The following is a 14,951-nucleotide window of genomic DNA, read 5'->3' as shown; positions in this document are numbered from 1 at the left end:
TTTTAAATTAAGGTATGTGTATTATTTTTTAGACATAATGCTGTTGCACACTCTAGACTGCATTATAGTGTAAATGTAACTTTTATATGCACTGGGAAAGAGGAAAATTTGTGTACTTTTTGGTGGTGGCCTGAAACTGAACCCACACCATCTCTAAGATAGGACTGTATTAGATATTTGCCTATAACAAGATAATAGTTGAAAAAAGTATTCCTTTTCACAGAAACTTCCTTTAAATCTATGGCTGATTCATGTCAGTGACAAAAACCACTACAATATTGTAAAGTAATTAGCCTCCAACTAATAAAAATAAATGAAAAAAAAAAAGTCTCACTTTTAGAAGAGAATTACAGAATAGTGTGGCTATGACCCATATCTCACCCTTCTGTCATCTGGAGACAAAATTGAAAACCTAATGAAAATTACCTTCCATTTAACTACTAATGTTACTCATTCAGGTAGTCCGTAACAATGGGTAAAAGTTAAAGAAAAAGCAGGGGTTTTGTGGTTTTGTGTGTTCATTTCTGTATTCAAGAAGAATTTCCATAATTAGTAAAAGTTTCAAAATGTGTTTGTGGCTACAAGAGAGAATAAATCATACTTGCCACTATAAAATGTCTATATGTTTTTAACTCTAGAAGTAGTTTTTCTCAGTTTGCTTATTTTTTTAGGTATGTTGCACAATGCAGAAAGAGGTTCATAGTTCCACTATCTGTGTATTCATCCACATGCAGTATATGAAATATCTGTGACAATGTGGACATTCCAGAAGTACTTTCATAAAACATTTGGATGCTTAAAGGCTCTTACTTGGGCCTTTTCTCTGAATGAGGTCTTTCCCACATGCCTATGTGGAAACCAGAGGCAAAGTAAAGGAGAGAAAAGCAGGAGGATGGAATCATAGAAAAGGACAGTCAGAAGTGAAAGAATGAAGGAAATCAACTGGAGACAAAAGGCTGACAGACTGAAATGCCAATAGAAGAAGAAAGAAAGAGAGGGAGATTGACAAAAAGGGCACAGGATACATGCCATTTATTTGAGAATTGGAATGTTTACCCTGTTGCTTTTTCTGTCTACTGTGTTCTCCTTACTTCCCTAATGAATTCAAGAGGCTTAGTGTGGTCAATAGGTGTGATTTCTCTTTTGTTTCACAAAACATTTCTTTTGGTGTTGAGTATTCAAATACTGTAGTTAAACTTTCAGAAAACAGAGATGGGAATCTTCCAGCTTTTAATGCTTACAATATTGTTATAAACTTAAATTTATAAAATTAACTTTTAATGAAGTATATATTCTGTTTTCATTTGAAAACAGTGACTATACATGTTTCCAAGTAAGTTTTAAGACAGACTGGAATCAGCACTTCCCCCTCCAAGTTGTAAGGCTTAGTTAAATCTCCCCTACATAGTAAATAACATTTAGCATAACACAGAATACTTTAAGTCCCATTTATTCCCAAGTCCAAAATAATATTAAGTGACTATTAATTAATAATATTAAGTGACTGTTAATTATGGGCAGAGTTGATTTGATTTTGTTCAGGGCTTTCTAGAAAAGTTCTTTAAATTGGGAGCTTATAAATTCTAAACCTGAGTCAGTTATCTCCCTCATGGATTAAGTCTTTGTCCTTTTGGTGTTCATTGGGGTTGTCATCAATCATAGTCGACTGAAAAAAGAGTGAGGTCTGTACATAGAGAGTGTAATATGATTGCATGGATTATTATACATATATAATCATTACACAAAGAAACATATCATAATGTGGTTTTTTTTTAGTACATTCTAAAGCCAGGTAGAATAGAATTAGCTTTATCTGCTATTTTGAAGTATCTTCATATTTGCTGCCTTTTGTTTCTGATAATTAAGTTGTCTGCTTTTCCTTGACTAATTTTTTACATAATTTTATTTTGTGTACTGAAATTACCTGTCAAATTTAAATGTAAGTTAAGTCCTGTGATACACAAAAACAGTGGTTTAACTGTTACCCGAGTTCATTTCTATACCTCAAAAAATATTTTGTGGATAATGGCAGGTATCACAGATTAAAGGTTAGTGTGTATTTTTCTTATTTTCTTCCCCCTTAGTTTTCTGTTGCTAGAGCAGTTGCTTTAAGGATTTGCTGAAAATCAGAAAACTAAGGTTGAATCTGGTATAAAGGAAGAATAAATATCCATTGAGTTAGATTTTTTTGTTGTTGACCAAGTGTCTCAGTCTCAAACTTTTAGATTTTAGATGGCACCAATAAATTATATACATAGAATTGAAAATGGAGTTTTATTTTATTTACTATTCAAATAATATTACAGTAAAATATATAAACGGATTTCAGCACAGTCACATTTGGCCTAGGCTAGAAGCAAAATATATAATATCAAAAACAGCCTCTATCTGACCTGGGACTTCCTATCTTAATAATTTACTCATTTACTTTAAAAAATGGTTTAAGTGTTCACTTCTGTCACAGAATTGAGAGTTGCTTTGAAATGAATGTCTCCCTCTTTCTTACAATACTATATTTAAAATTGTTCACAGTAGTATGGTTATCCATACTTCGAACTGTTCCATTGTCTGGAATGTAAAAGTATATTGGTTAATAGTCCTTTTTCAGTTTAAGTAGAAAGATTTCACTTAGTTTATTCTGATATAAGAAAGTATAAATAAGTGCAGAGAAGGAAATGGCAACCCTCTCCAGTATTCTTGCCTAGAGAATCCCATGGACAGAGGAGCCAGGTGGGCTCTTGTCCATAGGGTCGCACAGAGTGGGACACAACTGAGCCGACTTAGCATGCATGCATGCGTTGGAGAAGGAAATGGCAACCCACTCCAGCGTTCTTGCCCAGAGAATCCCAGGGACGGGGGAGCCTGGTGGGCTGCCGTCTATGGGGTCGCACAGAGTCAGACACGACTGAAGCGACTTAGCAGCAGTAAAGAAATGATTGTAAGTAGTGTAACAAATAAAAAGTATCAGCAGTGTACTATTCTGTTGTTCATTCTGACTTCTAGAAGCTCTAAATTTTTTTATATAGTTCATCAAAGAAATCTGTCTTATACACAGTGGAAGAAATAACAAGCCTTTTACACAAGGCTTCTGGAAACATTTTTTATTCCATAAGTGGTATGTGTGTGCCCACATGGGTGTTTCTCTAGTGGATTAAGCCAAATGGCTCCTTGCCTTTTGTTAGTGACAGAACGTGTAATTGTAAAGAACCAGGAGCAGCCATAAAAGGGCTTGATACTGGAGCCTGTTTGAAATGGGCCACCCTGGAGTTTAAACCCCGCACTTGCTATGTTAAGATGTATGTGATCTTGCTGTAATTATACTGTGCATGCTATCAACAGGTGGTAGTGAGCACTCAGGACAACAGTTGTGCTATATATGCTTCTGCAAAAAGTATATTACCTCAGGAGAACACTTGAACTGCCTCTGATCCACAAAGTGGGCATGAGTAGTAAACACGATAGTAGGAAGTACAGTTTATTCTTTCACCATGACAGAAGTGACAAACTGTAAATCTCAAGTCTAGCATATAACTGGATTAATATGGGTAGTATGAGTGTGCTTATAGGAGTCAACAAATATTTGCTTGTCCCAGAACGTAAAGCTTTTAAGTGAATATATTTTTAAAAATTGAATAGGCTGCATTTAATTTAGATCTGATGTTATGAGTTCTTGCTGCTCTATAGATGACTGATTACTTGAGCCAGTGTTACAACAACCGTTAAGTTCAAGTTAATAAATGTGATCGAGCAATGATGCAGAGTACAGTAAATAGTTTTTTCCCTCTAAATATTACACGGTATAGTGCATTTGAGTTTTGTTTTTCTTTAGACTTCTTTGATGACTTCTTTTCTTTATACCATCAATAAAAACAGTTTTTTTTTTTAAATAAGCCAGTTTAATACTGGTTTTTTTCTTTCACATCCTTCAAACCCTTTTGTTTTTCTAAAAGATACTGCTTCTATCAATATATTGATATCAAATGGAGGGCATTATAATAAGGGAGAGATATTAGTAGAAGAGTCTTAGCCCTCTTCCCACAAATATATTGTGATAAAATCAACATTTGTCTTGGTTCACACTTACCTTGCAGAATCAGATTAAGTATTTCAAAACTATATAAATATATTGAAACTATCCTATAGTTTCTAAGAAGTATTAACTTTTTGGTCTTTAGGTTCTTCATGTGCATCTTGAAAGAGACTCTTCCTACATACACCAAATTTATGTGTAGAACTATATTTTTAGCTCTAGGTTACCATTGAAAATTAACGATTCTCATATTTCCTACTAAATGGATACAAATATTGAACCTAGGAAGATTTCAATCGGTTGGAAATTTCACTTAGCTCTGCATTTCAATCATACTGACGTTAAGAGTTCATTCGATTAGTAGAATAATAAAAATGCTGCTATGGATTTTTTAGTTGTAATGAGTACCCAGAACTGTAATCTCTTTTCTACAGTCTTAATATATGGTCATAATTGTATAATTGATGTGATTTTTTTTTTTTTGCCTTCATTGCAAGTGATCTTTTTAACTGACTTGAATATCACCTTAAGGAGCTGACCTCTGTAAAAAGGTGCAGCCTTGCTGATACTCTCCTACTGGTCTTACAGCTGGCATCCCTCGTTCAGTGTTGAAAGATTGGCGGAAAGTCAAGAAGCTGAAGCAAACTGGGGAATCCTTTTTACAGGATGACTCCTGCTGTGAGATAGGGCCTAATTTGCAAAAGTGCCGAGAATGTAGACTGATTCGGAGTAAGAAGGGAGAAGAGCCAACTCACTCACCAGTATTCTGTAGATTTTACTACTTTAGAAGGTAAGTTGAAAATTCATGATGGGGGGGAAATATGTTAATAGATATTGGAAGTTATACTATCATTCTGAGGGTCTTTTGGAGATGGGAATGAGGCTTTGAGCCTGTGTTTCTGAAGCATTATAAAAGCATTGTAAAAAGTTACTAAATTTAGTCTTGTGTGCCAATTTAAGAATAGTTAAATGTTAGACTAAACTCATATTCTTACTGCTAGTGTTCATAGGGCCTTCCTCTTCTGAGAGATTTATTCTTCCTTAAGGAGAAAATGTTAGTATTTTTTTTCTAAATGATAGGAAACAGCAGTTTATTTGTATAAAACAAAATAATGTCACATGTATATTTGCATTAGCCACAATAACATAGTCTATAAATCTGTGTACTATAAGCATTATAAAATGACTAGAAAGATTTGTTAGTAGCATGTCGCATTTCACAGGTTGCAGTAAATATAAAAACAACTTAGTAGTTTCTAACTTATATTCTACTGTAATACTAGTATTACTGAATAACACTTTAATACCAAAAGTTTATAAATTTGTAAGAGTTTAATGAACAGCTGGATAATCCCGCCAGTAGAGACTAGTTGATGTCTCAGATTCCAGAATCAGTCATTCCTGGATTTCAGTTCCAGCTTCATCCCTTAGTTCCTATATGACTTTATTAACTGTAGTGGGATTATAGCTAAGCCTGTCTCATCTGCATGATAAGAATGATAGTGGCACCTGCCTCAGAGATTTCATGAAAGTGGAATGAGATAAAGTACACAAAGTCCTTAGCATAGTCCCTAGCTTGTATGAAGTGCTCCTCTGATGTTATGTGCTATTATTTTTCCAAATCATCATCATCATCTTCCTAAGAAGTTAAGAAGCACTTTGCTCTGGCAAACAGAGGTACTGTGGCCCAGTGGAGATCCCAAAAATATGTGTTGGTGTGAAGAGAATATTTCTTCTTGGTTTTTCTAGACAGCAGTCCCCAAAGGACAAACAACTTCAAAGAATTGTTATAGAAGGTAGTCCACATGGAAGTTCAGAGAGGATGGAAAAGAAATCAGGAGAGTGGGTTTGAAGAGATAAGAAAACCTTTGTAAAGGGTACAGAGGGCACCGCTGAACCTGGTGGCTCAGTGGTAAAGAATCTCCCTGCCAGCACAGGAGACACTGGTGTGATCCCCAACCTGGGAAGATCCCACATGCCACAGAGCAACTAAGCTGGTTCACCACAGCTGTCGAACCTGTGCTGTGGAGCCCAGGAGTCCCAGAGCCCATGCTTCACAACGAGAGAAGCCACCACAGTAAGAAGCCCACGCACCACAAATAAAGAGTAGCCCCCACTTGTCACAACTAGAGAGAAGTCCTTGCAGCATGGAGCACCCAGCACAGCCAAAAATAAATAAATGGCCAAAAAAAAACCTTTGGGAAAGTTTTAAGGAAAGATAAACATAACACAAGCTGAAATAATATGAATTGTAATGAAAGGAGAAAGTTACTTTTTTAAGAAAGAGAGGGAAAGGTAATAAAAGGATAAGAAAAAGTGTTAAAGGAATGTTGCTGGTATTGTCCATTTGAAAAATACAGAATGATTTGTAATGTACTACTGATATCCTCTCTTTGAGAGTTGAGTGAGAACAAAAATAACTGAAAAATAACCATCAGCCTGTAGGAAAATGGCAGTTTTGCCTTCTGTTTACCCTAAACGGGACCCGAACTGAGTGGGTTACAGAGATTGGAGGGCAGAAGCTCAGAGAAGGAAGTAAGCACACCCGTGGGTTTCCTGTCACACTGTTTCAGTCTTGTTCCTCCAAATCACTTTAATGAAGTGTCATTTTAATTAATGAAGAAAATGTACTTTTTAATTTAGCATTTAAGAAAATCTCAGTCCTAAGGTGATTTAGAGCACTTTGAACTATAGAGGTTGCTGCTTTAGATTATGTATAAAGTAACTGCATTGCTCAAGGCAGCTTTTGGCCAGCATTTTAAGTCTTGTCATCATGAACCACTTGGATAGTTTCATTTGATTAGAGTTAACTAGTTAACTTAAGTGATAGGGAAGATCTTATTATTTCTTGAAACAACCTGAAATTGATACCACTTACTGCCATTTGTATAGCACTATGGGAGTCAGAAGTTGGTTAAATTTTGTTAATAAAGTTTGTGTATGTAAAGAACCACACTATTTTCATGATTTTTAATTGTAAATTAAACTGTATAACTTTTTAAGCATAGACTTGTGTCTTGTTAGATAATGCTTTTATGTTTTAATGTTTCAGATTGTCATTTAGTAAAAACGGAGTGGTTAGAATAGATGGTTTCTCTTCTCCTGACCAGTATGATGATGAAGCTATGAGTTTATGGACACATGAAAATTATGAAGATGATGAACTAGACATAGAAACGTCAAAATATATCTTGGATATAATAGGTGATAAGTTCTGTCAGTTGGTAACATCTGAAAAAACAGCTTTGTCCTGGGTGAAAAAGGATGGTAAGAAAGTTAAATACTTAGAACATGCAACTATGCACATTTCTTTTAAAGAATGTCTCTTCAGGGTATGTTTTACCTATGGGAGAAGCCCTTAATCTTACCTTGCCTATGCTTGTTTACTTTTATTTTGATAATGACACTTTTGTATGTGTAAATACACCTAAATGTATTCAGTTAATGTATTTTCCATTGAGGTTGAATTGAATGATTAGCAGCTTGTGAAATTACAATAACATTTTGGTAATAATTTAGCACGATAAAGACTCTTTGAATGTGAGATTGGGAAATTTCAGCATTTGCCAGGGAAATTTCAGCATTTGCCATATAAAGACATACTCCATCCCAGTTATTTAAGCTTTTTATTCATCACAGATTTTGCAGTTAGAAAAATTTATTTTTGGATCTCAACTTTCTTCCTTGTTTAACTGTATGAATGTGAAATGGGAATGATAACTGCCTCATAGATTTGTTTATGAAGTAATATTTACTAAGGAAAGCATCCAACATACTAGGTGCCCTAAACATCAGCTTCTTTTCTTTCGCGTCCCTCAAGTCAGCAGTTCGTCCCCCAGGGACATTTGGCATCTGAAAGGTGCCAAACTGAATGAAATAAAAGGTGCCTTTCCTTGCTAACTGAAAGGTGTTGGGGGTGTAGAGAATTAGCATCTTAATAGATGGAAGCCATAGATGCTACTCAACATCCTACTCTGCACAGGTTCAGTTCAGTTCAGTCGCTCAGTCATGTCCGACTCTTTGCGACCCCATGAACCACAGCACACCAGGCCTCCCTGTCCATCACCAACTCCCAGAGTCCACCCAAACCCATGTCCATTGAGTTGATGATACCATCCAACCATCTCATCATCCTCTGTCGTCCCTTTCTCCTGCCATCAATCTTTCCCAGCATCAGGGTCTTTTCCAATGACTCAGCTCTTCGCATCAGGTGGCCAAAGTATTGGAGCTTCAGCTTCAACATCAGTCCTTCCAATGAACACCCAGGACTGATCTCCTTTAGGATGGATTGGTTGGCTCTCCTTGCAGTCCAAGGGACTCTCAATAGTCTTCTCCAACACCACAGTTCAGAAACATCAGTTCTTTGGTGCTCAGCTTTCTTTATAGTCCCAACTCTCACATCCATGAATGACTACTGGAAAAACCATAGCCTTGAAGAGATCTCTTGAAAGTGAAAGTTAAGTAGCTCAGTCATGTCCGACTCTTTGCGACCCCGTGGACGGTGGCCCACCAGGCTCCTCCGTCCATGGGATTCTCCAGGCAAGAATACTGGAGTGGCTTGCCATTTCCTTCTCCAGGGGATCTTCCCGACCCAGGGATTGAACCTGGGTCTCCTGCATTTCAGGCAGATGCTTTAACCTCTGAGCCACGAGGGAAGCCCAGGGAAGATCTCTTAGTCCCCCACAAAAGAGAATTATTCATGCAAATGTCAAGGGTGCCAAGATTGAGAAACCCTCCATTAGATGTAAGTCTTCTGAAGAGAATTACTAATTACATCAAGAAATCTGCTCCTGACCATTAATAAATCCTTTGAAATCCTAGGTTTAAAGTCTTGTGCATTTCAGTGAAAATTGTATGGAAAAGAGCATGTTTGCCTTTAAACTTTTATTTCTCTGTATTTCAGCCAAAATTGCCTGGAAAAGAGCAGTGAGAGGAGTCCGGGAGATGTGTGATGCATGTGAAGCAACATTGTTTAACATTCACTGGGTCTGCCAAAAATGTGGATTTGTGGTCTGCTTAGATTGTTACAAGGCAAAGGAAAGAAAGAGTTCTAGAGGTTAGTTAGTTATAGCTTCATCTAAATTGAAATTTTTTTATTAAGATAGTTTTCTTTAGGACCACTGATCTGGAAAATTAGATGTATTAGAGGCTTTTTTCCCTGCCTTCCTTAATTAAGAATATAATAGGAAATTTTGTGAAGTTTATTTTTTAAAAAAAGTTAACCACAGCTTGTAACAGCCAGATTTTCTAAAATAAAACTATCTACACCTTTTTAGTCTGATTAGTAGATCCACTCTCTGAGGTAGAGGTTTTCTTAATGTAGCCCAAATTAGGTTAGGCTTTGTTGCCTTCAGAGTCCACTGTTTCAGAGCCTGAACTCCCTTAGAAGACCTATTAATTACATAGTCAAGCAACGAAGTCACAATTGAATACTTGCTAGAGTGAATTGATTTTTCCAAAAATTGGTCCATAAAGCTTAAATCATAATGTTTAAGAATATGCTGCCACTAGCACTGTTTATCCCTAGTTAGAAAATGAAAAAGTATTATATGTTAAATTATTTTTTAAAAATTCTAGAAAAACAAAATGGCACAAAATCAGTGTTCTTCCTGCTGGAAGATATTAGAAAGTTTGAAAAGAAAGTAACTAACTTTACCTTTTTCTCCTGCTGTAGAAGTGTTTTAGAAAAAGTGTATCCAAGGCAATTAAGGAAGTAGCTACTTAAATATTAGTAACCTGAAGGTTTTGGGGGTCTAGTCTTAATGAGAGGATTCAAATTGTGCAAGTATTAGAAGTAAAATCACATTTCGTGGTAGACTATTCAGTGTCTAAAAGCGGTGAATGTCATTTTCATTGCAGGCAGCTCTTTTTCAAAGTGGTGTGTCAGATAGATGAACTGCGATTTAGCCATTAGTGGCTTTTCCAGTGATAGGACTACTAAAGCCTTTTTCTTATATACCCAGCACTTACCAAAGCACCCTGAGCAAGTGGGAGAGCTCCCCAGCTAGTTGTTTCTGTGATATGTATCTTATGCTTATGTATAGCTATAATAAGGAATGCATTTTAGGCAGTTAAGTATCTTCAGAACCTTAAGAGTCTATTTGGATATTTTCAGTTGAGAGAAGAACTAGCTGCAGCGTTATAAAACTCCATTCCTTTTTACTGGTCCCATGTTACTTTCATTGTCCCTTTGCCAAATTAAGAAGAAATTAATGTATTTTTTATATTGTATGCATATGTAAGCATGACTCCTTTCTTAAACGAGATAAGGTGTGTATATATATAATAAACCTAAGTTGTGTTGCTGTCAGATACCATAGTACTATTAATTTTGAAAGTATAGTCTGTCAGTCAACCATAGATTTTTAAAGTGTAATCTATATGCCTTGAGTTTTATTATGTCTTATAAATATATGAATATATATTTGTTTTATTTATATATCTCCTTATTTCACTGATAAATATTGCAGTAAGCTCACACTGACTAGGTTATAGCTATATAGTGGTAACTAACCTAAGTATCTAAAACATAAGTAGGGAACATTTACAAGTCACTACATAGGTTTTGTAGGAAAGTCAACACTTTTAAAATCAGTTTTTGTCTGGATTTGAATTTTTATTTCTTCTAAAACTTTTTGTGAAATAGTTCTAGATTTTTTTATGTTGAATTTAATGAGCTTTTTAACATTTATTGAAGCCCTTACAGCCATATCATGAGTAGTTATCTATATCATTAGTTTTATAGAAGAAGATCTTGAGATCAAGGTACTAAACTTTTTCCTGTGTATGATATGCCTCATGCTATGTGTGAATAACACTGACTACTCCAGGTACAGAGCCTTGTTGCAGTAATAGCTATTAAATACTGTCTATCAAGTTGAAGCTTTTTACATGTCTTCTGACAGTTTATGTCTTTGACGCATTAAAAAAAATGAGTTGGCAGTAGCTTCAAACTCAGAAGTCTAAGGTACCAAGATCAGGCCTAAAGCCTGTTTGCCACAAATAGCTAAGAGTAAAAAATTAGCTACAGGAAAGATTGAGGTGACTAATACATTAATGAGACTAAAGAACAGTCATTTTAGAAAAGGCTAGTAACATTTCATATGTTTTGTATCTTGTTTCTATAGAATTCTCAGAATAGTGGAAATGTTTGTTTGATTTTTTTTTTCTTTTAAGAAGCAAATGTATGAAGCTTACCATTGACATTTTATATAATTGTTAAGCTCTTTATATATACCATCAATTTTATAATTATAAAACCATGGTTGATATAAAAGTACACATGTTATAATCTTACAGATAAAGAATTGTATGCTTGGATGAAGTGTGTGAAGGGACAGCCTCATGATCACAAACATTTGATGCCAACTCAAATTATACCTGGTTCTGGTAAGTATAAATATACATTAGTGACTTAGTGTAACAGCTTTTCATTGTTCCAGATTACTTAGAAGTAGGTAGTAGTAGTAGAATGAAGAAATAAGGTTTATCTAATCTTGAATGTTCTTTTTCTGTTCTTAGAATCCTCTGTGTAATAGTTAGGAGGATAAGCCCAAACCCAGTGATGCAGAAAGCCATAGAGGAACTATTTTAGATGGAGAAAACTAGGAGTTCTCTGGTTGTCCAGTGGTTAGGGCTCCATGCTTCCATTGCATGGGAGCTCGAGTTTGATCCCTAGGTGGGGAACTAAGATCTTGCAAGCTGTGCAGCTTGGCTGAGAAAGTGGGGTTGAGGGGAACTAGAATGTAATGAAAAAGAGTATATGAGATTTATTTATTACAGGTTATTCTGCCTTTTTTTTTTTTTTTTTTTTTTTTTGAGCATACTGATATTTGATTATAGAGGTAAAGGAGGAAAGAACAGAGAACATGAATTTGGTTGAATGATCTAACCTGAAATAGATAGAAGGGATGAAGGAAAAATGGAAGAAATGTGAAAAGACACAAGAAAAACAAAAAATTTTTATAATCTTAACAACTAATGATAACCTTTTAATTAACCATTATATTTTGTAGTTTTGACAGATCTTTTGGATGCGATGCACACTCTTAGAGAAAAATATGGTATTAAATCCCATTGTCATTGTACTAACAAACAGAATATACAAGTTGGAAATTTTTCTCCTATGAATGGTGTGTCTCAAGTGAGTGAAAATTCTCTATTCAAGTAAACTGCATGGTTAAAAGAATCAACTTTGATATTTGAAATCCACTTTAGAACTTAACGTTTTATAAATTATGTTTCCCATGTTACTGTATAAATGTAACCTCTACTTTTAACTCTGAATAATTGAAGAGATAGTATTTTTAAAATTCAACTGTTCTACCTTTGTAGGTTTTACAGAATGTTCTTAATCACAGTAATAAAATTTCTCTGTGCATGCCTGAGTCTCAGCAGCAAAGTGCCCCTCAGAAGCCTGAAAGTAATGGCAGCAGCAGTCCGGGGAGTGATGTGAGCACAGACAGCAAGTTAGCTCCTCCAGAATCCCAGTCACCCCTGCACTGGTTAGCAGATCTTGCAGAGCAGAAGGCCAGAGAGGAAAAAAAAGGTAAATCTAATTTATCATCTGATAGAAGATTTGTGATCAATGGTGTACTATTATACATTAATGTACTACTGTCCACTTAGAACACTTTAGTTTTGCCTTTTGCTTGCATTGTGGCTTAGGGTCAGTAAAACATTTTTCTTACTAGGAACTCAACTTCCATGATCATATCAAAGCTAGGTACAGAATCATCTGTAGATGAGCACATTAATAAAGCCACCAGGGCAATAGATTTGTAACTTATCTACACTTTGTCCCTGTCTTAGCTATAGCATTTTTCATTTGTGACAGGTGCAAACTCACTTTCATGTCTAAAATATTGAGGAAGGCCTTCTCATATTCAAACTATTTGACTCCTAAAGGATCTAACCCATCCTCTGGTGTGTGCCCAGGTGCTTAAATCACTAGTGTTTCATCTCTTGCTGTAAAATGTAGAATCCCTTTGTCTGTACTTCAATAGCATGTTTAATTTTATTTGCATTTTTTTAAATGTTTCATTTTAGAAAACAAAGAATTTGCCCTTGAAAAGCAAATTAAAGAAGAGAGAGAACAAGATGACCCTGATTCTCCAAATAGCAGAACATCACCTCCTGTATCCCAGAATAATGAACAAGGTTCAACATTACGAGATTTGCTGACCACAACTGCTGGCAAGCTACGTGTGGGTTCTACAGATGCTGGCATTGCCTTTGCACCAGTTTATTCAATGGGAACCCCTGTGAGTGAGAAGCTAGATTTTTGTATTTCATATGGGCCTTAAATTTAGATTCGGGGTCTTTGCTGTGAACTACACAATAAATAGATGCAGATGGAATCAAATATACCAAATTGCTGTGCATGTTCCTATTTGCATTATAATTCTGATAACTTAAAATCCAGAGATTTTCTTTTCCAGGTGAAAAGAGTTGAGGGAGGGACATTTTGATTCCAAAACCGCCCTAAGATACTCCTTCAAAATTTGGAAACCATGTGTCTAGTTGGAGGTGAGGGGGAGGGATGGATGTGAATGCAAGTTTTCTTACTTAAAATATATAGACATCAATTTTTGCTTTTTCACCAGAAAGAAAATACAAACAGAATAATTGCACAGGTAGAGACAAATTTTTAGCAGCTTTTAAAAGTTGGGCGAGTCTTCCTAATCTCTATTCCCTCTACCCTGATCCTAAAACGTAAAAGCAAGAAAGACCATACTTCAGGTTTCTGCAGATCCCACAGTTTTTCACATGGAGACCACCCAACTTCTGCTTCCCATTGTCAGGAGCAGTGTAGGCACTAGAGATCCAAACCCACTGACTGGATTCTTGAAGCCAGATATATTGTTTGTGGTGGTGTTTGCCATGTTAATGGAAAATTAAAGCAGAGGTTTCCAAATGTAATCGTTTCTGCTTAAAATATTTATTTTTTTCTTATTAGAGTGGTAAAAGTGGAAGGACTATGCCAAACATTCTTGATGACATAATTGCTTCAGTTGTTGAAAACAAAATTCCACCAAATAAAGCCTCTAAGATAAATGTAAAATCAGAGTTCAAAGAAGAGCCCAAAGAAAGCAGAAAATCTGCCACGGATGCAAACAATAGATCGTACAGTGACATACCACATTCTTGGATCTGTGAGAAGCATATTCTGTGGCTTAAGGATTATAAAAATATTAATAATTGGAAGCTTTTCAAAGAGTGTTGGAAATATGGACAAGTGAGTATTTTAAGCTGATTTAGTATTCTCTGAGTGGAACTGAAGCTGGTTGAATAGGAAAATGGTTTTCTCCTTAGGACTAAAGAGAAAAGGGAAAGATAATCTTGACACATTTGGGTTGGAAGATATCAAAAATGTTATCAGAATGATTATTTCTGAATTTTTATTTTTTGGCCAGATTTTTATGAATTAATAGGGAAGTGCTGAATATTTGATGTTACAGTTTCAGTCTGCTAGTGAGCAGACTTCTAATAAAGTCACATATTTACAAAGTTTGGTATCGCCTTCCTTTCTTTACATTTGTATTTTAGTCCACTTAACAGATTCATATCTGCTATTACAGTGTTCATACTGAGAGCATTTTTCTTGAACTGATAAGTGTAGATGTTTTTGCCTTTGACCGTAGGACATTTATTTTTAAGTTAGTTCATCAAATCTTAAATGAGAAACTCCATTATTTAATTCTGCTCAGATAAAAATGATTGTTTGACCGGTTTTGACATAATAATGTTTGATACCCATTTGGGGTGGTAATTTGCTACATTAGTGCATAAATTAGGAATTTGTATGACTTAGTGTCATGTTCAGTTTTTTCCTTGCATTCTGGAACACATCATTGCTATTTTACTTCATTTTTTTCATTCAGTAGATAGTTATTGGCCACCTAGTAAAATATAGTCTTTG

At 35.4% G+C, this 14,951-nt stretch overlaps 1 protein-coding gene across 8 annotated transcripts in view; it reads left to right on the top strand.

The window, feature by feature from the left end:
* JMJD1C (jumonji domain containing 1C) overlaps positions 1–14,951 on the top strand; it is a 300,384-nt gene that overhangs the window by 265,824 nt on the left and 19,609 nt on the right. For 6 of the 8 annotated variants that reach the window (XM_061161622.1, XM_061161618.1, XM_061161621.1 and 3 more), the window contains 8 exons: positions 4,619–4,820; positions 7,083–7,297; positions 8,934–9,086; positions 11,330–11,419; positions 12,046–12,173; positions 12,365–12,578; positions 13,079–13,293; positions 13,989–14,267. In XM_061161622.1, coding sequence (XP_061017605.1) covers positions 4,619–4,820; positions 7,083–7,297; positions 8,934–9,086; positions 11,330–11,419; positions 12,046–12,173; positions 12,365–12,578; positions 13,079–13,293; positions 13,989–14,267 — 1,496 coding nt within the window. The remainder of the gene's footprint in view (positions 1–4,618; positions 4,821–7,082; positions 7,298–8,933; positions 9,087–11,329; positions 11,420–12,045; positions 12,174–12,364; positions 12,579–13,078; positions 13,294–13,988; positions 14,268–14,951) is intronic. The other 2 variants (XM_061161617.1, XM_061161616.1) reach the window with 2 other exon arrangements.

Source organism: Dama dama, chromosome 15 (assembly GCF_033118175.1).
Source record: "Dama dama isolate Ldn47 chromosome 15, ASM3311817v1, whole genome shotgun sequence".
NCBI lineage: Eukaryota > Metazoa > Chordata > Mammalia > Artiodactyla > Cervidae > Dama > Dama dama.
Note: the sequence above shows the minus strand (reverse complement) of the source record. Positions and strands in the feature narration are given on the sequence as shown.